Raw genomic sequence first — 27,276 nt, 5'->3', positions numbered from 1 at the left:
ATGTTTGAGAAAATAGGAAAAAATTTATATATCGCGCTTTTGATGTTTAAATAAAGTTTATTGTTTTTATCTTTTTAATATTTTTTATCTCGTGAATATATAGTTGGAGAAAAAAATTTAACCCTGAGGATAATTTAGATGGTTATTTTGTTTTCTCATTTTAAATATAATCCGGAAGAAAGTCATCATTCTATAGGTCATTGAAATGGAATATTACTCTTTGTAAAATATAACGCCCACAGGCGTATGCCTTTTTATTTTTTCTGTTTTTTTTTATTTCTTCTGTTCTATCAAATAAAATTTTCCACAGTTGACTAAATATTCATACTGTTTCCAATTTTTCTTCTATTATACTTTTTATGTTCATAATATTGTAGATAAAAAATTATACTCGTTAGATTTTTTTTTTTAAATTCATTTGAAGTGAATATAAATTATTAAGTATCAATTTCATTGCTAAAGAATACTTTTTTTTTACAGTTCAATGTGTTTTTAAATTAATTCAAAGTAAGCTAGAAAAGTAAATTTAAATTATGGAAATTAATATGTAACTGTCCTAGAAACATCCAGACGTCTTTTTTTGTTTAAAGAAATTTTTCGATTCTTTCTAAAATTTTAATTATTTGAGGACACTGAGAATCATGAAAACCTTTCGAAATAAATTGGTCATGGTAATTTAATTATCCAGTATTTTCATTTCTTTAATTTTTTTATTTTAAAATTAATCAATTTATGCTAACAAATAAATGAATCCAATTTATACTGACACGAAAATGCTGTCTGACTTAATAGTTACTTTATCTACTGCAGAACTCCAGAGATCTGTGTTTCCACTAATTAAACATTCAAGTTTTTATTTATAGCAATGAAAGGTATTCAACTGTATTCTCTAATTTACCAAGAACAAATTAAATCACACAAAAATATTTAAATATTATCCTTCAAACAATTATAATAATATCTCCATAAAATAAAAGTTTATACAGATAAAAAAAAAAGAAATATCTTCAATGAAAATAGCAAAAGATATATTTTTAAATTGTAAATTTGCTAAGAAAAATAAAAAATACATTTTAAAAATTCTAATAAATTTATCTTTCAACATCTTGAATGTATATTTCGCAAATGAAAAAATAGAAATAATTGCATTTAATCATTCGATTGTCGTCATACATTCAACTGTAATTATCATTATTTCATATATCTTTTTGTTTTTGTTTTTTTTTTTTTTTTTCATTTTAAATTGTGCCATATCGATAAGGTGAAAGCAAAGCGGTATATAACACTCAATATACAATATCTCAAGTGGGCCAACCTTCAGTACAAGTATATGCGAAAGAAGGTGTTTATTAAATTTTTTTTTTTCTACACCACAATTTATATTTTTCTGATTAAAACATTTTTTTTCTTATTGAATGTAACTTAATATAGATAAATAATTTATTTAAATATTTGTATTATAAATTTAGCAATATGTTAAAAAAAATTATATACATTTTCAAGTATAATAATTAATAATTGTTTGATAAAAAGTTGTGGGAGTTAAAAATATATTTTTTTAGCTCGTTGGATCTTGTTAGACCATGTTATCAGGTATCAAAAGTTAAGTCGCAGTAATGTCAATCTCCCTGCAATTCTAAAGAGACCCCCGAGACATTAAATACGTTTTTTTTTTAAATCTAAGCTGTAGCTCCAATTTAAACTAAGTTTTATTCATTTTTTTTTTTTTTTGTCTGACTAGTTTATTAAAGTTACACATGACCCAACATCTTGACATGTTATTTATTTTATTTTATGTATTTTTCTATTCACAGCTATCTGTATACATGAGGAATTTAATTGCACACACAATGAACCCGGAAGTTATGTCCAGATGATATTTAGTATGCCAACCGAAAGTGTGCTGATTGCATATACACCACTCTAAGAAAATCACAAACTTGAATCAGTTGAATCTAATCATCCTGGTAATGTACAACACACAGTTGTTTTATATCCATGTGCACGCATTCAGTTTAATTTTAAATTAACTAACATATTTTTTTTATTTAAATAATAATACATCTTGTGGGTTTAAAAAAATTAAATAAAAAAAATACACATCATCATCATCATCAAGAGAGTATCAAAAGTCAAGAGCCTGTCATAATTGTAATTTTTTTTTGCTTTTATATTACATTTCACATTATTATGAAATGAAAAAAAAAATAATATTCTATGTTGTTATTTAATGCGACACATTAATTTTAAATGATAAAAAAAATAAAATACGTATCAATAGAAACTTTGGAAATTTAAAAAAAAAAAAAAAAAAAAACCACTGATAAGTTTGTTATAAAAATAGGAATTTTATCACAACTGATAATTTTTTAACTGACAAAAACACGGAATCTACTGAAAATTATTTTTAGTTATTTGTATTTTGACTTTTGAGTCGTGTTTGTTGTGCTGGATAGAAGAATTTTTAAAAGTAAATTAAAAAATAATTAATAATTGAGCTAGAAATTTTTTATTTGGCGGGAATAAAATTATTGATTGTGTTGTTGATATAATAATCAAAGTCCGAAGACAGAGCCGCTGAAAGTCGAGTCAATCGACTAGTCGTAAATTTTTCTCAACAGTACGTTCTAATACTTGAGTGTGATTTTTGCACGAACGGTTTGATGTAAATCAGTCGTAAAAAAAAAACACGTGGTTAATTTACATACCTCAATTTTAAATATTTATTATTTATTTGTTAATTTTTATATTTATCTATTTATAAATTCATTCATATATTTATTTGTTTATCTTACAGTGTATTCAATTCAAATTTATGGAGCTGTTATTGTCATTCTAACAGCAATAATAATAACAATAATGGCAAACATAAATTTAAATAAATTAATTGCACCATCAAGTGTAGGATTACTTGTTGTTCTTGTGTCAGGAGTTTGTTTTTATTATTTTAACAATCATCGAAAAGAGTAAGTAAATTAAATTTTTTATTTACAAAAAAAAATTATTTTTCAATTGAAATAACAAAATAATATCAATTAATCAATTGTAGTATTATTATGAGTATTTTTTACGTTGAGAGAAAAAATTATATATTTATCGACTTTCTCTTTATCAATCTTGAACATTCATTTGAAATTCAATTTAGATAACAAACCCTTGACCTAATTTATTTTCAAGTCTTGTTTTTAATTTTAAATTCAGCTTTTTTGTTGTCATATTTTAAAATAATGTTATTTATATTAATTTAAATTAAAAACTCAATGAATAAATGAAAAAAACAATGGCCTATTTTAATATTATCAATTTTCAATTTTTATTTTAAAAAAGAAACTATAATTTTATCGAACTTTCTACTGTTACTTCGGGCTATCAAACAACAATTAATTTACATTTTACTTGTTTTCAATGATCTTATTTTCAATCAATAAATCTAATCAATATAATGATTTATATTTTTTTAAAAATATTTTTTAATTACTAATATACACATATTAATGTGTTTTTTTTTTTCTTTCATAATTTATTTTATTTTGTTTTTTTTATGTACTCGTTCTATTTAATTTTTTTTATTATATAGTGTGTTGAAATCATCACAGAGTGATACAGGTACTAATAAAATTATCAACTGTCTTTCAATGTCATTATTTTGTCGAGGTCATATAATCCAATCTTGCACATATATTTATACTGATAATAAAAAGAAGCGCGCACGAATCAAAAAGACAAATATCCATGAACTCGTTACGTCAATCTACTTGAATTTTATATAAAATACTTTTGACATCTTGATGACCATGAAATTACACATTACAAAATTATCAAGTAAATTGAAATTATATTTTTATGAATATTACAAAAATAAAAATTCATAAAAAAAATATGTATAAATAATTTAATTTTGTTTTTTTCATTTTTTATTAGTCATAATAGTTTGAATAAGAAAATAAAAAAAAAAAAATAGATAAACATAATATCGTAGAAAAATAGATAAATTAAATAATCTATATTTTTTTTTTTTGCTTAGTAATTTTTAATCTAAAGAAAAAAAAAAAAATTTCAATTTCAATTATTAGTCATGAGTAGCGTTTTTTATCTATTAATTAAAAGTGCTTCAATAATTGCATAGAAAATAATTTAATTATAAATATTCAATTAAAAACGGTAATTTATTTTCAAATAAAAATTAACTTTAAAAATTAATTTTAATTTATATATATTATTTTTTTTAAATGAAACAAACAATTAAAAATAAATGTAATTTACAATAATTCTAAACTTTTTTTTTATCTTTGAAAATCAATTTTGTTTATTAATTAGTAATTTTCATATTTTAAAATTTTTCGTTTTGGTATATTGATATTATTTAAATTATTTTTATTGTCAAAATTTTTATTAAATATTAATTAGACTCCTTGATTGATCAGTTGCGTAATTAGCAAAAAAAAGTTAAAAAAAAAACCACTTCAACGATTAATAAATTAATGAACACTGAAATTTTCTCATAATTAAAAAAAAAAAAATTTTTTAACATGTTAATTTAAAAAATAAAAAAAACCTTTTCAAAGATTTACCATAAAATGGGATCGTGGGTGAGCATTGTTATTTAATTTCCCTGTAATTTAAAAAAAAATCATTCACTTGATGCAGAAGTCTAGTGGGCTAATGAGTGGGAAAACAATGACATGAAAAAGAAATATTTTCATTTCAATTCACACATTGTGTAAATTATTTTTTCATATATCATTTTCAAGTCTATTAATTAACACAAAGCAATCAACAACAATTACAAATATTTTGTAATAATAATTTATAATTTCTCTCGTAATAATCTGTATAAAAGTTTTCAAATTATTTAATTAAATAATTAATAATTTTTATTAAAAACAACAAGATAATTTAAAAATATAATTTTTATTTCTTTATTGACTACTGTGTCAATAATTAATTTATAAATAAAGACAAAACAATTTGAGTGGGCATCGAATAAATTAGTGATTATTTAAAAATAATAAGAAAAATATTACATAAGAATTAATAATTACAACTCAGCACGTCCTACACATATATTTTATTAATAAAATTCATAAACCGGAAGTCAAATGTAAATTAAATAAATATATTGTTTGAAAAGTTCAATAACTTTTTTATTTTTTTGAATTAAAATGCGTCATGAGTATCTTGATGAGGATTCTTTAAAGGTAAAGCTTGTATTGCAAAATAATATATTATAAAAATCGAAGCCATAATGAACAATGATTGTCCACACTCGATGAGACAGTAATGATGGGGACCGGATATGTATAGGTGCCGCATCAACCATACAACTTCAACTGTATATGTACTCTAAGCATTCATTGTTAAATTAACTTGTGTCATGAACAGTCAAATACAACGAAAGTAAAAACAATTTATCAAATATTTTAAAATATATATTATCTAATAATTTAAATAACAATATATTTCATTATTTAAAAACCTATTTATTGATTAATTTGTAAAGCAATTAAATTAATTTGAAAAAAATACAATTACTTGTCTGAAATTTTAAATAAATAATTCAATTAATTATTTTATTTTAAAATTTGTTTAAAAAGTGAAAAGTGAAGTTTCATTATCATTCATGAAATCAGATGGACTTGGACGTAATTTAAAAAATTTTTTTTTTCATACAATTCCTTGTAAAAGACGAGATAAACGGTACGTTAAATAAAAAAATTTTTAAAATAATATTTTATATATTGAAAGCTACTGAAAAGAAAAGTAAATTTTTTTTTCTATAATAATTTAAATGTATTAATCATTCAAGTATTAAATAAAATATTATTATATTTTTAATGATAAAATTATTCAAGCGTTTATTTTTAAAAAATATATACTTAAAATTAGAAAAAAAAAAAAAATAATAAGATATAAAATTTAAAAATACAAGTAATTTATGTATTATAGTAACAAAAGGTATAATCGTTATCGTACATTCAACCAGTTGGCATCAATTCATATATATAAAATTATAATTTTCATATGGGTTTGTTTAGTATTGCTTGAGGCCTTCTGTATGTCGACGAGTATGTAGATTAGTGAAATAAAAAAAAAATATTAAAAGTTAAAAAAAGATATAAAATAGAAGTGTATTCAAATTTTTAATGTTTAAATTGAGGTAGAGACAATATTTTTATCTCTCTCTCGTTGATTTTTTTTCATTTTGTTGAACACATAATTCATGTTTACATACAATTTACATATTTTTATCACTTTGAGTGCCGCAAACAGCTAGATACACAAGTGCCAGTTTAAAATGTCTAACAGATCCAGTTTAGTTGATGAAAAATTCATCGTATCGTTGAGTAATATTCAATTTTATTACAAAAATGGGTAATAATATTAAATAGTTAATTTTAAAATGTCAAAATAATTTTACTAAAATCATTGAAAATACCATTATAAATTAATTATTTATTTAAACAACAAAATATATTTTTTTTTTCAACAATTATTAATAAGAGATTCAATTTTTCTCAGTGGAATTTTTTATTGTAAATATTTTTAATGGATTTTTTAAATATTGCAAATGTCAAAAAGATTTATCAATTTTTTTTTTATTTATATAAATTCAAGTGACAAAAAAATATAATAAAAAATTTAATACCAAAGTTATGCAATTTTTATAAATAAAAATTTAGTAAAATAATTTTACAGTGAAATGAGGAAATATATCATTTTTTTGATTAGTTTAAAATATAAACAATAAATTGATTTGTTTTATAATTTACTATTATTATAAATAAATTATTTTTTTACATTAAAATATAAATAATGGCAGATGTTGGTTATTAATCTTTTGCAAAATATCAATCCCCTAGTCACATTAAACTCAGTTTATTAAAAAAAAAAAAAATATTAAATTTTATAATTTAAATTTTTTAATAATCAATTTAATATTACAACACAACAAATATTGCATTTGTCAATTTATAAATTTTTTTTTTGTATAATTTAAATTAAATTTAATGCAAAATTTCTTAATTATATTTATGACACTCTGTTTTATAATATATATTTCAAGGCAAACCATAAAATTATAAATATTTATTTAATATAAAAAATTGTATTTTATAACCCATTGTTTTTTTTTTGTTTAAAAAAAATCAAGGATTATCCAATCGGAATTAATTGAACTAGTGATCCCAAAAACTATTGTATAATCATTGCAGACCTTGAAATATAAAAAAAGGCAAAAATAAAAAAAAAGTTTTAAATTCAGTGAAAGTTAAATAGTGGCAAAGAGAGCCTCTTAAACAAGGTACTTGGCCCCATGACATAAGACTCGACCGGTTTTATATTCTGCGCTATATACCGTCAAACTCCTACCATCATTGAGGCAATAATGTTCTCTCCCTCCGTTAATTTCCCTCTCACCCGCGTAAACCACTGTCACTTTCAAACCGTCGACCAGACACAAAACATCGGTCATCGAAACATTGCGAAAAAAAATTAATTAATTCAAATTAAAACCATAAACGATAAAATTCAAAAATAAACTAAACAAAAATTCAAATATCAAAAAAAAAAAGGACCTCCATTGATCAAACAAAAAATCTTAATTTTATTATTATGATAATCAATGTCAACAAATTAAAAAACATGTAGTTTTTTTTTTTTTTTTATCAATCGATAATATTAATCCTGGACACAGTGAAGAGTGTGCCGGAAAGTGAACGAGTTTTTATTTTATTTTATTTATATTCAAATTTTTTATTTCGAACGGAAGTGTGCATCGTTGAACCAGTGTTGTGTACGTTTTTTTATTTTTAAACTTTTTTTTATATATACGAATCAACAGATCAATCTAGAAAGAAGTAATTTTTTTTTGTTTATAATTTTTATTTTATATTGATGATGATTGTAAATATTTTCAAAGTCAATTATTGCTTGATAATTAAACATGAGAACGTGAGTTGGATATTTATTGAATAAAAAATAATAAAATGCAACAAATTAACAGTAAGAAATTTATATTTTTTAAAATTTTTTTAATAGTGATAAATTTATGTGTTGATATTATTTTATTGTATTTTATAAAAGGTGTTTATAGACGTAATTATTGATGATGCAAGGGAAGAGAACAAGTAACTATTATGAATCTATGTAGGCTGAACACGTAGAGCAATTGAATCGCACAGTGGATTAAGTAACAACATACCGACGTGAAAGTTATTCCACTCTTTGATAAACTTGGTAAATAATAATAATAATAATTCAATAATTAAAAAATTATTGTAATTTTAATAGTTTTTTTTGTATTTTTTCAAGCTTTAAAATTTATGAAGATAGTTAAATATGATGTCGTTCTTGACGAGTTTCATGTCAACACTTTTACTTGATGGTGACAGAAATATTGAAAATGATAAATTTAATATGGCAACATTTATGGTTTTTTTTTTACTCATAACTATTGAAGTTGTTATTGTCAAAGTTGTCACATTTGAAATGGAGCATGATGATGAAAGCCGGTTTGGAGTACATTCAGCAGCTATTTTTTTTGACTATGATGATTAATTTAATTTTTTTTTTTTAATTTAATCTGATATATATACTTTAATTAATAAATTAATTATTAATTTATTTTTATTTCATTTAAAAATATAATGAAATAATGAAAAAAAAAAAGAAAAAAAAAATGAAAATGTACTGATAAAAATTACCGAACAAAATTTAAATTATAAAATTTTATGTTGTTTTTTTTAAATGCATAAATAAATTATGTATTTTAATTTTTAATACTCTTCATTGTATTCGTTATTTTTGTATATTTAAAATGAATAAATAAAGATGAATTGAATTTTGTATAAATTTATTGAGTTGTTATTTCAAAAAAATCAAAACAAAAAACAAATATATTGTTTATAATTTATTTATATTTAATTTTTTATTTACAGAAAAATTACAGCTAGTGAAAAAAAAATTAAAAAATCATTGGTTTTGGATGACAGCCGTTGTGCTTGTTGTCTGAAACCATTTTTAATTGATCGAGGTGCTGAGTGCAATGACTGCTGTGCCAAATTTTGTAAAAATAGTTGTGGAAAAAAATTTGAAAATGAGGATATTTTGTTGTGTCTCTTTTGCAACTATAAAAGGTCAATATAATCACATATTTTTATATTTAAATAAATTAATAATAATAAGAAAAATAATTAATAATTTCAATTTTCCATTTATTTATTTTTTATTTTCAGAACATTGTTAAAGAAAAAAGAAGATAATATTGAAATAATCAATAAAGAATCACCAGTCAATGTCACAGGTTCGTTCGAAATTTTATCCGTAATTTTTTATTTCTAATTTATAATAATTATTTAAGTAAACATTATAAGATATATATTTTTTTTTAAACGCAAAAATAACGGTGGGTTTTTTGATTTTTTCAATAAGAAAAAATATTTTCTACATAGATATTTCATGATAAATTGAATACGTATATGAGAAAAATTGATATCAAAATTTTATATAGATAATAAAAAATAGAGAATATTAATTATAAATATTAGCCACATGATGATAAATTATACACTTGGTCCATAGTCGACCTAGACCGTTATACTCTGGCATATATATCCGCGATGAAATTGTGCACGCACATATTATACACCGCGATGTTATCAATACCTATTTTCTACTTTTATTTTATATAAATATATTCTATGCTTTATATATTTTTATTTTTAAATATATATACCATTGTTTTTATGTGTATTTTATTTATTTATATCATTATGGACCAACCGTAAATTACAAGAGACACGTGTGCATATGTTTTTTAAAAATAAATAAAATAAAATAATAATAAAAATATATATATAAATTCGCTTAAGGGTATTTACATTACCATTTTAAGCTACAATCATGATTCATGATATTGTAAATTACATGTCATATATATTTTAACCACAAAAGAAAATAAAAATAAAAATATCATCAAGCGTGCAGTTACCAAATACAGGTTGAAAGTACTACTTGTTTATTGCATTAAAAAACAAAAAATTATCTATATAAATAATAATTATTTTATATTCCAAATATAGACACAAATTTTTACCATACAATAAGCCAAAAAAATTATTTATTTATCAATTTTTTTTCTAATAAATTATAATAGAAAAACATTCTAATATTTTCAATTGATTTTTGTTTCTTTTTTTTCATTTTATATATTGATGATTTAATAAATACATAAAAATGTTAGGCACACTTTTATTGTTGGTATTTGTTTTTTGTTTGGATATTTATATTTTTTTTTCATAATGGGGCATTCAGGATATTCTAATATTAGATACTCTCAATGTTGCTATAACGGGATTGACTGGCATGCATGTTATGCAAATTACTTTATCCTGGGAACTCCTTTTCATAAAAATTTTAATTGTATAATCATGAAATTCTAATAATACAAGTAAATTATAAACTTTTTTTTCAAATAATCAAGGTTACGCATTGTTATAAATAATTATTTAAATAAATTTATCATTTTTTTTTTCAATTTTAAACTAATAGTATTGATATTATTCAATAAACATCAAATATATCAATCAAAAAACAAATAAAATTTAATTTTTATAAAATTTAATAATAGGAATTATTATAATTCAATGATTAATTTAAATAATTTTGAATGAATTTAATATTATTTAAATTTTCCAATCAGTAGAAATTTTCAAATAAATATTCAACAAAATTATTTAATAGAAATATTTAAAAAACAACAAAATATTTGTACTCATTTAAAATGATTTATTGATAATCTATTTTCATTAATAAATACCAGTTAAATTAAATAAATAAATATTCAATAATTAAATAAATATATTTATAATTAATGTAGATAAGATGATGGTCAGTTAAAATATCAAGATAATATTTATTTAAATTTTTTTTCTAGTACATATAGTAGTGGGATAAATATATAAATTGTGTTGACTATCTCATTGCAAAAGTACTTCCTCCTTTCCTCTTGGACTTTATTGTCCTCCAGTAGGTGCAAGTTGATGTTGAACCTCAGTTATGCTCCAGTACTCACACTGACAACTTGGTGTTTTATATACTGTCGTCTCCAGTCTTTTATTATTATTATTATTATATTTTTTTTTTTCATTCACATCTCTCAGATGTAACACAGTACCAACTACACAATCTCTAAATCGCCCCGTTATTTGTATCTTCATCGTATCGCAGACATTATCATACTCATTATCAAATCTCAATCGTATTTAACATATACCAATGAAAATACACGAGACTATCGTATTTACCGTTTATCTATTATTTATTTAACTTGATATTTTTTATCTATAACATTTTTTTAATCATTTTATCGCATATAGTAAACAATTATTGTTATTACATTTTTTTTAAAATTTATTTATAATGTAATATTAAATTTACAAGTGATGTTTAATAAAAAGTGACTAATTTTTATTGTTTTTTTTTAAAACTCGAAAAAATGTGATAATATAATTATTGGTATATAATTTTTTTTAATTTTTTATAATTGAAAACGTGAGTAGTTTAATTATAAAAGATAAAATAATAATTGTTTGTCGAAATGAATAGCTCTTGATAAATTTATGTGACAGTTTTATACTTTTGATTGAGACATATTATAATAATAGTTTATAAATTTTCAACTCATATTTTTTATATTTTAATTAAAAATATGTATTTTGAAATTAATTTATTTGATAAAGTATCATTGTGGGTTTTTTTTTTTGAATGGCAGAAACGCGGGAAGCGAGTGATTGTTCAAATACAACAGATGGAAATTGTGAAGAGACAAACTCAATGGATAATGTGCGATATATTATTGAAAAATTTATCGAGGATTTAGTGGGAAATGTCGACAATACACCAGTTGATCGACTCTACAATCATCCAGCATGTAAGTTTTATTATTTTAAACCTGATAATTTTTTAATTTAGTTAAAAACTTAATTAATATTTAAATATTTACTATCAATAATTGGTAAAAAAACAAATTAACTTGATGGTTTTTGGATAAATTTACATGAAATAATTTGTTTTTTATATTTTATGGAGTAATAAAACTTGTGAAAATTTTAATTTACCCGCTGGAAGATATCTATGTGTGTCATCGCACATTTATATCGACGTAAAATTTTTTTGAAACTTTCTACCTCGATAGGTACTGCCACCTGTCCACCAGAAATTAACACCTCATTGAGTCAAACTGATGGTAACACAATTTTAAAAAACAATTTATTAAACAATAATTTTATCCAAAAATCATTGATTTTAATGTTTAACAAATACTTGGGTATAGACAATCTAAAAATACTAAATTTTAACAATTACTAACTCACAAAAATTAACAGATGATGAGCTTTTCGAAGAATACAATTTGCAATTGGCTACAAAATTATCTCATTTGGCTATATCACTCAAACTCTGCATGAAATGTAAGTTTTTTTTTTTCCTTTTTTTTTTTTAATTTAATATTATTTCTAAGATTGCACGTTAAATTTTGAAAATATTTTTCAATTGGGAATAGATATAATAATATTTATAAATTACTAATTGGAAAAAAAAATGATTAATATAACAATAATCACTGTTTAATCAATAATATTAACTATTTAAAAAATGCTTGAAAAATTATTTATAAATATTTTTTTTTTTATACTAATTTTATTGACAAACAAGTCAACAAAAAAATTTATATAATTCTTTTTTATTTCGTTATGTAAGTTTGTCAGATAATCAGATGAATATATGATCCTATTTTAAATATATAAAAACATTTAAAAATTATCAACTTTAGTGTATTTTAAAAGTCAAAATTTTATTGAACCAAAGAACGTGAATACTTTTGTTGTTAAATAATCGAAATAATCATTTTAAATATATTTGAAAATAATTTTAAAATTTATTCTAGAAATAATGTAATTTTAATGGAAAAATAAAACGGTAGAAAATATTAAAATTACTTGTGTAAAATTCATTATACAAGTAAACGGAAGTTAATATTATTTTCTCAGTAAAATTATGATCTATAAAATCTTTGATGATTCTTTGCCGACAAAAAAAAAAAAGAAAAAAAAAGTGTAGTGAACTAGAATTAGTAACTGCTTGTAAATACTGATAAAAAAAAAAATATTCACGAGAGAGAAATCATGGGTAGTTTGAAACAATTGTTTTTTTCATTTACGTTTGTATTTTTTTTTTTATTTAGTTGCTTATATTCATTACAAATATAAATGAAGATAAAAATTCTACATAATTCTTGGTGTTATTGAGTGACTGTTTTTTATTTTTATATCTCGATATACATATTTTTTATTCAGTCGAAAAAAAATATAGAAACAACTTATTAATCAAATAAAAAAGATGGAAAAAAACTGGCGATTTTTTTTTATACAAATTATCTATTTTATAAATGCAATGTACACAAAAAATATTCATTGACGTAAGATAATAAAAAATCTAAAATTCATCTGCAGATAGAGGAAAAAAAAAATTTTTTTTTTACCCATTGTAATTTGAAAAATATAGAAAATCTAAATTCCATTTATATTTTATTTGTTGATAAATATTTTAGACTTTATTTTGTTCAATTAAATAGTAAAATTTAATTCACAATTAAAACTGTGAAAAATAAAAAAAAACTATAATCAATATATAAAATATTATTTTTAATTTTCAATATATAATTAAAGTCAAATGATAATAATAAATTAAATTTATTTATAAAGATTTAATTGGGTTAAATTGATAACAGATTATCATATTGTCTCAAAACATTTTCATTAAAAAATATTTATAACAACAAATTAATTATCTTCTTGGCTATTTAATTTGAAATAATTAGCAAATATATGAACAATTTTTCTAACTGAATTTATTATTATTTCATTTAGATTAAATAATAATTTCAACTGTCTGTAAATCTGTTGATTATTATAGTAAAAAATAATTATCAAGACAATTTAAAAAAATACTTTGAAATATTTTAACACTATATATAATCCAGTCATGAAAAAAAATAATAATAACATCAAATAAAATCAATATGAACTTTAATTTTTTTCCCAACGAAAGATGTCAAATTTAAGAGGAATGTGGACCATCAGCATCCAAAAAAAAAAAAAAGAAAAAAAATTTAAAAAATGAGAATGAAAGAAAAAGTCGATGAGAGAATTCGCTTCTCAACAGTATGTGTGTAAATTATTCATATGTATGGGTCAAAGAATTTAAAAAAAAATAAAAAAATTATATATATATATAGGTTCACACACAAAAGTACATTCCCCACTTGAACTCTTGAAGATGAATCCATATAGAAGCGCGTATGTGGGGTACATATATATTTGTTCCCTACTTGCAATATCATGAGCTGAGTTTTGCCTGGTTTTTCTCTCAGTTAAAACCCTGCACTCTTTGCGATTACATGCATTTTATATTTATACAAATTTATTTATTCAATTAATTTATTGACACAGCAATATTATATCAAAAAATATTTTATTTATCCTTCATCAACTTGCTCAATTAATTTATTAGCTTTTTTTTTTTTAATTTATCTTTAAAAATAATTCACATCGTGACCTTTCTTGTTTTCTTGATGATTAGTCTAGTCTTCTCCCATTTGAATATTTACACAATATTGTGTGGAGAGTGGGTTGTTGCCGGTATGATCAACAACAAACACCCAACGGCATTGATAGCCAAAGATGCGCAGTGGATCTTCAAACTTGTGAATACGTGAAGCGCGAACAGTCAATCGTCAACGATAAATACAAAAAATAAAAAATTTTTTTTTTTTCTTTAAATTATTGACACTTGTGAAGTTATAAATTATTGTGAAATAAATATATAAACCTAAATTAATAATTTTAAATTTAATTAAAAATAAAAAAAAAAAAGTATATATTTTTATAATAATATTTTTTATTATTTTATATTTAATCGACAATTTATTTTTTCATTTAATCGACAATTTTTTTATTTTTATTATTTATTACGTTATTTTTTATTTTTTTTACAATAATTGATGGGAAGTTTATCAGCTTTTTTTTGTGTTTAAATAATGAGGCAACAACGCGACAGGATTATATTATTATTTGTTCAATAGAAACAAAATGAATTTTTTATTTTTTCAATTTTAAATATCAAGAGAATATAATCAACCGTGTATATTACAACTGAGCCTTGAACTCGATAATTTTAATTTTTTTTTATTAACTTATTTCTAAAACAAAGTGACGAAATATATACGTACTAAAATGAAATTGAAAAAAGATAAAAATAATAATAATTTTGATAAGAAATAATAGTGAAATTATTTTTCATATTTAAATTGTTTATTTAAAAAAAAAAATCATATAGATATTAAATTATTAAAATAGTAATTAATTGCATTTAAAATTGACCCTTTTTTTATTATCAATTTGATTTTAAGTTTATTAAATTGTATGTTGAATGAAGCCAAATAATATATACGAATAATATGTTCAACCACAAATTGCCATTACTCAATGTCGTCTTGCGTGATGTGCAAAATATTTAGCGACTATGTAACATCTAAAGAGTAAAAAAAAAAAAAACCACGTAAATTCAAAATTATTTGAGGACCTTGAACTCAACGTGCTACGCTAATTGAAGGGGAACGTTACGGATTTTTTTAAAAATTTTTTTCCAAATTCCGTTATGTCGTTCTTTCACTTGTAACGGAAATAATTTGAAATTCAATTTTTCATGAAATTTAATTTTTAAATTAAAAATACATTCAAGTTATTAATGATAGATATTATTTTTTTTATATAAATAAATGATGATGAAATTTATATAGACTAGTAAGTTGTCAATGATAAGACAACAATATAAAAAATTAAAAAATATAGATAACATTTAATGCCAAGTATATATTTATTTTGATTATATATATTAAACCACATTTTTCAATTACAACACTGCTAATGATATATTAAAATAGTCAACAAAAATTATAAAATTTTATGAGGAAATAATCATCGAGATAACTAATTGAACCGCAGTTTATTTAAATACACGTTATCACCACAATAAAACAACAATATTTATATTTTTTTAAAATTATTTTTTCATTTAAAAAAATTGACTATAAACTATTAGCCTGGAAATTAATATTTCAACAAATAAAATTATAATAAATGTTGAAATATTCTGTCGATTAAATATATTTAAAATAAATATTTATTGTATTTTATTAAATTAATTAAAGCTTCATTTTTTAAGTGACAATTTCAAGTGCCATGTGAGTGTGATTGTGTTGATGATAAATTGAAGAAAAAAAAATAAAAAACAATGATACCAATAATATAAAACCAGTATTATTTAGTGAATAATGTTTATCACGTGATTAATTCCATGTTTTTAAAATTTATCGAAGAAATGCTGACGCTTATCGGTGGTCTGATTGTCATCTATTTTATCTATATATTCTTCACGAAAAAAGATGGTAATTTTTATATAAATAAATAAATATAAAAATCAATAAAAGATCAATGAAAATTTTAAGAATTAAATTGACAAACTGGCAGTTTGAATTAAATTTTTAATTTTTAAATAATATTTAGTGTATTTCTTTTATTTATTTATTATTATTTCTTTTTAATCAATATATACACTGTAATTAAAAAAACAATAATAATATAATATAATATAATAAAATAAATGCATATAAAGTATTTCTCACAATTTACGTGCATGTTAAATTCCAACACCATCACAGTTAGAATATTCAACTTAAAATACAATTAACTTCTCAGCTTAATTTATCTGATTCTTAATGAACATTGTTTATTTTTGTTTTTATATTCCGTTTGTTACATTATTTTTCTTCATCTAACTGTTTTATATAATTTAATTTGAATGAAAATTTGTATTGCATTGATATTTTTATTCAAGAAGAATTATTTGTTGATAAAAAATTAAAGAAATTTTATCCTGACAAATGACGATGATAAAATTAATTAATCTAAACATCCAATTAGAGTAGAAAAAATATTTGTCAGAGATAATCGAAATTTTCGGATAATTTATGATAGGACTAGATTAAAATTTTAATTCAACCCATAATCAAATTGATAATTAAATCGTTGAAAAAAATTAAAATTAATATTTTTTTTTTTAAAATTTCAAATGAAATATTAGCTTAGTATTTTTTTATTATTTTTTATCATCGACCTTCACCTTTATCTCCAACAGATCAAGGCTAGAAAGTTTTTTGTAAATTCATTCAGGAAAAAAAAATAATAATATAAAGAAAAAAAAAAAAAAAACTAGTCACATCCGTATTGAATATAAATAGAAAAGCATTGAGTGTCATACTTGCAATTAAACATAAAGAAATAACAATTATCTAGCATTAATTCAATGTGAAAAATACCAAGAGCCCTGCCTCAACAAAAACTCGACAATATAATATGTGTATCTATGAAGAATTGAAGATTGCAAGGCACTTAGAAAGTAGAAATAATAAAAGAAAAATTTAAAAAAAAAAAAATAATATAAAAAGTAAATAAATTCCTTGGTGATGTTTCAATGTAGTAGCTAAAAACGGAAACTCGGAATTTCACTTGAGAAAAACTCAACTGGAAATTCAATGATTCAATGAATTTATTATTTGTTAAAAGAGTGACCAGCATTATATTGGAATTGATATATAGAAAGCTCATCAATAATTTCTAAAACATTTCCAATTTAAAAAGAAAAAAATGACAATGAAAAATAAATAAATAATTATATTTTTTTATATATTTTTTTTCAAATTAAATAGCCAAAGAATCTATTTTTTTTTCTGGAAAATAATATGAAAAATTTAAATGACAATTATGTGTTGTATAAATTCCAATATCCATTGAATATATTAAGTATATATTTTGTTGGGATAAAAAGAGTTCACGAGGTCACTAGCCTTGGAATTTCACCGGTTGTGTTGATCGTCTTGGAAAAAGGCCGACAAGGCCACCAAGGAGAAATTATATTCACGCATTTTACTCGACAATTTGCAACTTCTTCTTCTTCTTTTTCTTATTTATTTATGATTTTTTTATTTTACCATAACGGGTCAACATTAAAATGAACCTGAAGAAAAGTGGCAATTTATATTTAACAATATTTTATATCCGCATATAAAATATGATTACCATTTAAAAAGTCAATCTCATTTGATAAATAACAAAATAGAATTTTAAATTTTTCATTTCATAAAAACACACCACTTTTATCAATTGAATAAAAATAGAAAAAAAAAAATATAATATAAATTTAGTTAAATTGGATAGTAATATTTCAAAGCAATTTAAAATGATTATTTTTGTATGGGTTGTATAATTTTTATTGTGATTGAATTTATACTAATGGGCAATTTAATTTTTTTTTTTTTTCAACATTACAGACAAACAAGATACAGATACGCCAAGCATGGCACATACTGCACTCAGAGAATTGGTTGAACGTGCTGTTGATGAAGCACGAAAACTTCCAAGGCTCGGTGAATCAGTTAGCACAAAAACACAAGAGACAACAACAACAACAACAACCTCATCAACATCAACAGAACCAATAAATGAACAAAGTTATGAAGAACTTCTTGCATCAGCAATATTGAATAAAGTAAAAAAAAAAAATTAATTTATAGAATTTATAATTAAACGCTAACATTGTTATGATAATCATCATGATGTTATGGTTTCTAGGTCATTGAAAAATTTCAAACTGATAGAATTGATGACAATGGTATTGTTCAAGAAGACAAAAAGAGAAAATCAAGATACTCAAAAAGTAAATATACTCATATGGAAAATCTCTCTTGTTAATTTAAAACAAAAAGAATGAAAAAAATTATTTCTGATAATACTAATGTCGATTGAAATGGTACCATCAAAAACTATAATTCCAATTAACATGATTTTTGTTGCAGATAAATCTAGAGATTGTTCTGATGAAGTTGATGGTAGTAGTGATTTTGTAGAAACATCATGTGATGAATACAACAGCGAATGGAGTGGTACGAGAAAAAAAAATTTACGAATTCGACAAGATCCACTGTCACTCACGGTAATAATTTAAATGTATTATTTTATTTATTTTTTTTCATTATGATTACATTGTAGAGTATGTAAGAAAGAATTCATGTAGAAAAAAATAATAATAGTATGTGAAGTATAATTAATTATCTGTTGCTCATCACAGTGAATAAACGGTGCATGAGTTAACACGCGTTTAGTTTGTGTTTGTATATACCTGTTTATGTGAAGGCTAAATACTTTATTTAATTTATTACATATTTAACAATCTTGTGTTACACGGTCAATGATAATATGATAGTTTTTTTTATCATTAAACTATTTTTTATAGATTTAAAAAAATCATTAAAAATTATCCAGTATGTGGTTTTTTTTTTGTTTTAAACCTTGTTATTGCGAATTTTTTTTTTTACTTCAATCCAGAATACATGAGACACAAATGGAAATTAGATTTTTTTTTTTCTATGCTTCATAATGCACAACAATAATTATCTTTTATTTTTTATAAGATACAAGACAGTAATCTTTGTCAATCTTTATATTTTTTTTTTTTTTCATTCAAGTTTTATGTAATTTAAAAATACACGGAAACAAAACTGTATATCAAATTGTAAATCTTGTATGATTTTCTTGTTAGCTAGTTTTTTTGTTTCTTCACGTAATGTAGATTTTGTGAGTCATCAAAAAAATTTAGTAATCATTGTATTTTATTTTTTAATCAATGACGTGTATTTTTTTTTTTTCAAGATTATTTAGTCAATTTATGTGAATAATTTTTTTATATTTATTTAATAAGCTAATATTTAAATTAATGAATATGCAAAATTTCAAAAATTTATATAAATTCTGATACAATAAAATAATTTTCACTGATATTTTGCTGATGAAAAAAAATGAATAATAATAATGAAATATCAAAGGTCATCAATTACCTTGTAAATTGCAATATCTGCAGTTTGTAACGCACTAAGTCATCGTCAGTCAAGTATAAAAATAAAAAAAATTTATATAAATATTTTTTTGCAAAGCATTATATCGAGGGACACAGTCCAAGTATATATTATTTTCCGTAATTATCAAATCGAGACTCTAATAATGTCATTAAATTTCCAATTTTTTACAATAACCGTACGATCTTCATGAAAAATTCATTAAAAATAAACAACAAGTATTTTTTTAGTGCAAAAAAATTAAAATTATATTAATTACAGATTGAGGAAAAAATTGAAGAAGTCACAACGACATTTACACCTGATGACGATGATGATTCACGTGACAACAAGAGTAACATTTTTAACTTTCGAAATTCTCGAAGAGTACCATTTCCCGAGTATGGAATGGATATTATTGACCGTGAGTTAAATTTATTAAATAAAAAAATATTAAATAGAAAAGAAATATAAATTGTTTTCTTTTTTTTAATATTAAATTAATAGCATCACAAGAATCATCAGATGAAAGTCATGATGAGTCAAATGATACAGCTCCAATTGATCACATAACACCAGTTGAATCGTGGGAAGAAAATTGGCTTTTTCAAAAGAAAAAAATACAAAATCAATCAGAGCCAGTATCAATGCTTGTGCCAAATCCAAGTGCTGATTATCGTGCATTAATTGGTGATAAAGATGCTGATGATACATCAGATTTATCAGAATTTTCAGCTCAATCAGATGATGATAATGATGATGAAGTTGATGATGATGACGTTGATGTAAATAAAAATATACCAGCATCAAAAAAAAAGATACTCAACGAAAATTTCAGCAATGAAATATTGATTGAGAATCAAGATAAAAAAATTATTAAAAATAATAATGATTATTCATTGTCATCAGATAATAATGAGAATAAATCATTAACAGTTTTTCATGATGACAATCAGTCAGTTGATGATGCAAGTGTTTATTATAATTATTTTGATAATGATGATAATAAAAATGACAATGTTGATAAGAAATTGGATGTTGAATTGATTCATCAGACGAGAAATTTTTTACAAAATGAAATTAAATCGAATAAAGATGATGAAAATAACAAGGACACATTGAGCAATAATCAAGATGATAATACAACAATAATCATTGATCAAATTGATGCATCAATGATAAATAAAAAGTATGATTTGTTATTTTAAATTATAACGGAATATTTATATATATTTTTTATTTTTTAATGGTGTTATTTCATGGTCTCTCTAGAAATTTTTACTTTACGATGATAATCCGTTATTTAGTTTTATTTATTTTTTTTTTTTTTTAATACCTATGATTTTCAATTTTCATGCTATACAGAATGTGCCACGAACCAATGACTCAATCTGTGTCACAAGCCACTGAAAAAATAATCATTGATGAAGAGCTTGAACTGTCAGCTCCACCAAGACCAGGTAATTTAATCAATTTGTTTTTTTCTCTTACTATTTAAAATTGTTGAATCAATTTGATTTTTAATATAGAAAATTTTATTATTTAATTTATAAAATATTAATTAAAGGAACAATTGCTGAACGTGAACATAAAAAATGGGAAAATGCTGCTCCAATACAGAACAATCCATATAGTCCAGAAAATATTCAAAAACGTCTTTTAGAAAGACAATATGCAAGGTCTTCTGACGTTTCTGGGTAATTTTTTTATTTAAATTTCTATTTGTTAATTAATTATCAACCAAAAAATATATATCATGATAATTTTTTTTCGATCTAGAAATTCAACAAATTTACCATCAAGTCCAAGTCCTCCTTTGCAAATTGTACTTGGTGCAAATCGTCCAGACGTAAAGAGGTAAAAAACAAATAATTTATTTAATTTTAGCAATAAAAAAATACTGAATTTAATTAAATTTCAAGATTTGGAAGAGACTATTACATAAATGAAACAAAATGTCATTTTGGAGAACGAGTAACCAGACCAGGTACATCAAGTTCAAGCAGACCAGCAAGTTCACTGTCATTGAATTCATGTTCAACAAGCAGTGATTTCGAGCATCAGGTGAGTCATGGACTTGACAGATTTGAAGAGTCATCCCTTCGTAGTTGTTTAAATAGATCAACTTATCAAGGGCTTAATGCAACTTCACAATTTGTCATTAATCCTCTTGTACATATGAATTTATCAAACGACAATGATATCAATAAAAATAATAATTATCAAAATAATAATTCAATTATAAATCATACAAATTTTATAAAAACAATTAATTATTTTGATAATAATTATAATAATGAATCTCAATTACAATATACAGTCAATCCAATTTATCAAGATAATGATAATTTATTAAAAATACCAAATGATATATTATCTAATGATGATTCTGGTAATGCATCAAATGATGATTTTTTTAATATACAAAATCAAATATTATACTGTGATAATAATGATAACGAATCATCATCTAGACTAAGTATCAGTGATAGCATTGATGATGATATTTATTATACAAATGGTAAAAAATATTGGATTTTAAATTCTCATAAATTTCATACATTTGGTGGTATTAAAAAAAACAAAAAATATAATAATCTTAATGATTTTAAATATCATTCAAAAAATTATCATGATAGTAATTATTCAATAATGAAATTTCAAACATTTGGAGGTATTAAACATAGCAATAATAATAATGAAAGAAAATTATTAAATTATTCTTGTTCAACACAACAAGAACAACAACAACCAATTAAAAATAATAAATCAAAGCTAAAAAATAAGCTAGATACATCTGATGATGATGAAGAAGATAGCTTGAGACTTGAACCTCCATTGGTACCAAAAATTGTTGAACGTAATTTTACAAGTCTAAATGATCTGAGAAAATTAAAAAAAAAAATACCAAAAAAAAAAGAAATATTACTTATGAGGAAATGAATCTTTTTTTTTTTTTTTTATTATTCGTATAATAATTTTTATATAATTAATTTTTATTTTTAGATAATATAATTTTGTGCCATTAATTTTAAATACTATAATTATTAAAATAAATCTCAATGGTTAAATGGATCTATTAAAATAACTTGCTGTTTTTAAAAATATATTTACTCTTTTTATTTTAACGTAAATAATAATAAAGTAGTTAAATGTATAATAATAATAATAATTCTTTCACAATCTCTATTTGGATTTCTTGCTGATAGAAATGGAAAAAAATATATATATTTCTAACTTGTAAATAATTAGTTTATCACTGAAAATTATTTAATAATAATTAAATAAATATATCACTGTGATCATATAATATTTGTTAAATATTTTTAGTGATCCCTTATACAATATTATTACCACACATGCATGAGACACGCACACAATATTAGTGTTGGGTAAGTACATGCAACCAGACTGATTAAATCACATTGACTAACAAATTTTATGTCTTGAAGCACAATTGCATAAATACGCACTTAAAATTCTCATTGCACATTTGCTTTATATAATCAAAAAAAATATAAATAATTTAAAACTTTTTATTTTTATTATTTTTTTCAGGATATTTAACTGATAAATAATTCATGAATAATTTTATAGGATTTAATTTATATTAATTATTAATACTAGCCGCAGGCTTATTAATATCATATTTATTGAAAAAATAAGTAACACATTGGGTTATAATATTATTATTAATATTACACAGCAAATAATAATAAGAAAAAAATTAATTATGTTACAGAAATATTATGAAACAACAGAGGCATCATCACCAGACAATCAGCCTAATAATATTGAGCCAAAAATTATAAATCAACATATCATTGATAATGAAAGAAAAAATAATAAAAATGAAATAAATGCAAAATTAAATAATCAAGGTAATTTTGATAATAAAAAATTATACTACAATGATGATAGTAATAATAAACGTAAAATAAGCAGAATTGATTTACGTGCTTATGGTTTCGAAAATGAAATATACAAGAGTAATGATGATATTATAAATAAAAAAAAACAACAACAAAAAAAAAGAGTTATAAATAAACTTGATTTAACGCAATATGGTTACGATTGTGGTATACGTAGAACACAATCAAATAATCATATTGATAGTAAAATAAGAAATCGTTATTTAATTAATAATACAAATAATATGAAAAAAAAATTTGATAATTATAATTGGACACAAAGTACAGATACACTAAATGATAATATGAAATTCAATAAATTTGGTGGTATGTTAACAGCAATATCAGTACCAAATATATCAGTTAAAAGTAATTCATATAATAATTGTAATAAAATTAATAAAACATTTGATAGTGAAGATGATGATATTAAACCACTAGTCGTTAATAATTATAATGATAATGATATTAATAATGATAATATTAATAAAACAATAAAAAATCATTATAATTATGATACAGATTCACAAAGTTCAATAACAGAATCAACTGATGATTTACCACCAAAATATTCAATGTTAAAAAATATAAAATATTCATTTGAATCATTGAGTGGTGAAGATACATTTTTTGATAAAAATTATTCAATGCCATCAGTTAGAAGACTTGCACAAGCATTCAATAAACCACCATCACCAATTCCACTACCAGCATCAAGAGTAATTCGAATTTTTTTTATATATAAATCGATATAACAATTGGCTTTATATTTTTTTGTTAATTTAATTTTTTGTTGTTTGTTTAGATTAAATCAAGTGATAACAAAATCCGAGCAACAACACCAGATATACAAATTATCAAAACACCAAGACAAATGCACAGTTTAACAGCAAGATCAATATCACGTGAATTTCGTGAAGGATTAAAAAATATATCAAATAAACCTGATGCACAATCATGGAATACAATAATCATTGAACAAAGTAGATCACCAACTGGATCAAATGACATTGGATCAAGTGAAATTGATAGTGGTGATGATTTGTGTCTTATTAAAAATGGTAAACTTAAAAATAATATTAAATTTTGGGAAAATATTAAACAATAAAAATCAGTATCAATTGTAAATTTTAAATAATAGAAATACACACACAGACACATCCAGAAAAGAAAAAAAAACGTAAATTAAAAACTGCCATTATTTAATTTTAACAAAATAATTATCAGAGCAATACGTAAATAATTTTATAAGTGTACTTAAAAGGCTAAATTAATATTTCAAAAAATTAATTTTAATATTTTAAAGAAAATTTTAATTATTGTGTGTGCCAAAGGACACAAAAGTGTCAGTAATTATCCAAAGAAAAAAAAATTGAAAAAAAAAGAGAAATAATATATAAAAGATTTATTTGATGAAAAAATTAAAAAATTAATTTTGAAATATTCATCGGAATAAGTGTATAATGATGATACATAATTAAATTATTTTATTTTTTTGTATTTTTTACATGGCAATACGATGGAAAAAATTAATTATGTAAAAATAAAATAAATAAATTAATCGTTGTGTTTTAAAAAACGTTAATAATGATTTTTTTTTTGTAAGACAATTTGAGGTTTAATTTTGGTAAAAGTTTGTTATTTAATTGTCATTATTTTAAAATTAATTATAGTAAAATATAATTGAATATATTTAATTAAAAAAAAGTTTATAACGAAAATTATTTAAAATTATTTGACATATTTATTTTATTTAGTTATTTTAATTTATAAAAAAATGTTTTAAATGTTTTAAATGTTGAAATATAAAATTTTAATTAATAGTAAATTGTTCGAACTTTATGAAATGGAAGACTTTCAAGTTTATCACAATTTTTACGTCTATACTCCCACAAAAATTGATCGACAATAATGGCATTACAGCTGTTTGGAATGATATTTAAATTAGGATATTGTTTGATAAGTATTCGGACTCTGTCAACGACTCGTTCAACAACTTCAATTGAACAACCACGAATTTCGATTTCCTCTAAGCATCCTTCAACCAGTTCTGTGCCTGTAATTTTTTTTTTTTTTTAATTAAATTGAAATTTACAAAAAGAGATAACAATTTATCTTGTTATTGATACTAGCAGATAAATATTTATAATATCAAATATTTTTCTGTGTTTAAATAAGCATTTATCTTTATATTTTATTTTTTAATTTTTATTTAGCTTACCAGATTGAAGAGTACTTAAAAGTGGATTACTATATCGCATAGCACCAAAATGTAAAAGTACTTGTGGCACACGATAATCAGCAAACATTGTTATAACATCAATGTCATTAAATTCACCGAGATCAATTGCCTTGTAACAAGACCAAATATCACCTATCAATATTTGTGCTCTTTTGTAGAATGATACTGTAATTTTTATAATAAAAATAAATTAAAAGACTATTATAAAACTAAATATAGCAAAAATAAAAAAAATCACCTCGATGACCATAAAAATCAGCTTCATCACGATAACATTCAAAATTATTAACAATAATTTTGAGTAATTTTTCAGCTGATTTATTTGATGCTTTAATACATTCAACAAATGTACCATTAAATTTATCCAATAAAATTCTTCCAACTTGTTGAAGACTTTTAACTCTTTCTTCTAATAATGGAGCTATTCCAGCACCTTCATCTGGCCTCAATATTTTACCAAGTTCTTCACACGTTATATTAACATAATAATTTGGATCAATGATTGGAATTCCTTCCTGAGTATCGTAAAAAAAAAAATAAAAAAAGGAATTGTCGCATTGTTTTATCATCATTGATTTAAAAACAAAAAACAATTTTTTTTTTTTGTTTTGTCTTTTTTTTTTTTCTAGCATTTAAATGTCATATTATTTGTTAAGCTTATGACGATAGCAGTTTAAATTACAGTTGGGTAACATGCAACGTAAAAATAATAATAATGAATTTAATAATATTCTTAGAAGCCTCTATAAACCAACGTAAGTTAGATTATATTTGATTATTATTTTCTGAGAAAATGACAAATTTATTATTAATTAGGTTACTTGATGAAATTGTTAAAAAAGTACCAAAACCAAAAGAAGCTGTGCCAAAATTTGGATTACCAAAATGGAAATTATTACCTCTTGAAAAAAAAATACCACTAATACCAAGTCCACCATATGCAAATGATTTTACACGACAAAAAATTGGAAAACAATTATTTAAAAATTCTAAAAAAATTGAATTTAATTTAAATGATCCATATATGATTGATGTAAAATTTCCATACAATTCCCTGCATGATAGATATCTCGAGTGTTATTTTGACAATGATAAGGTTATTAATTTCATGATTAAAA

General features: G+C 22.0%; 2 protein-coding genes and 1 long non-coding RNA gene across 13 annotated transcripts in view; 2 read left to right on the top strand and 1 right to left on the bottom strand.

Moving 5' to 3' along the window:
* LOC122861127 (uncharacterized MFS-type transporter C09D4.1-like) overlaps window positions 1-27,276 on the bottom strand; it is a 40,519-nt gene that overhangs the window by 10,827 nt on the left and 2,416 nt on the right. The window contains exons 3-5 of one of the 2 annotated variants that reach the window (XM_044165322.1): window positions 26,397-26,673; window positions 26,138-26,323; window positions 25,677-25,972 (exon numbers count right to left, since the gene is read on the bottom strand). The exons of the other annotated variant lie outside the window; for it this stretch is intronic. Of the exons in view, the coding sequence (XP_044021257.1) occupies window positions 25,734-25,972; window positions 26,138-26,323; window positions 26,397-26,673 (702 nt within the window). The 3' untranslated portion in view covers window positions 25,677-25,733. Of the gene's footprint in view, window positions 1-25,676; window positions 25,973-26,137; window positions 26,324-26,396; window positions 26,674-27,276 lie in introns of those variants that run through there. 2 annotated transcript variants of the gene reach the window in all.
* Window positions 1,825-25,637, top strand: LOC122861126 (probable serine/threonine-protein kinase DDB_G0282963). Of its 10 annotated transcripts, none has more exons than XM_044165309.1 (17): window positions 1,835-1,967; window positions 2,798-2,966; window positions 8,937-9,134; window positions 9,234-9,301; window positions 11,771-11,929; window positions 12,384-12,467; window positions 18,446-18,663; window positions 18,747-18,831; window positions 18,971-19,107; window positions 20,288-20,429; window positions 20,513-21,194; window positions 21,371-21,465; window positions 21,573-21,702; window positions 21,785-21,862; window positions 21,928-22,069; window positions 23,748-24,635; window positions 24,722-25,433. In XM_044165309.1, the coding sequence occupies exons 2-17, from the start codon at window positions 2,860-2,862 to the stop codon at window positions 25,022-25,024; spliced, it is 3,516 nt and encodes a 1,171-aa protein (XP_044021244.1). In that variant the 5' UTR covers window positions 1,835-1,967; window positions 2,798-2,859; the 3' UTR covers window positions 25,025-25,433. The 10 variants fall into 10 exon arrangements, with proteins under 10 accessions (XP_044021250.1, XP_044021244.1, XP_044021251.1 ...); XM_044165311.1 differs by lacking the exon at window positions 1,835-1,967 and adding an exon at window positions 2,662-2,694; XM_044165312.1 differs by lacking the exons at window positions 1,835-1,967; window positions 2,798-2,966 and adding an exon at window positions 5,575-5,697.
* LOC122861129 lies at window positions 7,360-8,605 on the top strand. Its single transcript, XR_006374466.1, has 3 exons — window positions 7,360-8,001; window positions 8,083-8,235; window positions 8,311-8,605. It is a non-coding gene; the product is annotated as an uncharacterized LOC122861129 (long non-coding RNA).

The sequence above is a fragment of the Aphidius gifuensis genome, linkage group LG1 (assembly GCF_014905175.1).
Source record: "Aphidius gifuensis isolate YNYX2018 linkage group LG1, ASM1490517v1, whole genome shotgun sequence".
Lineage (NCBI taxonomy): Eukaryota > Metazoa > Arthropoda > Insecta > Hymenoptera > Braconidae > Aphidius > Aphidius gifuensis.
This window is presented reverse-complemented; position numbering and strand designations above follow the sequence as displayed.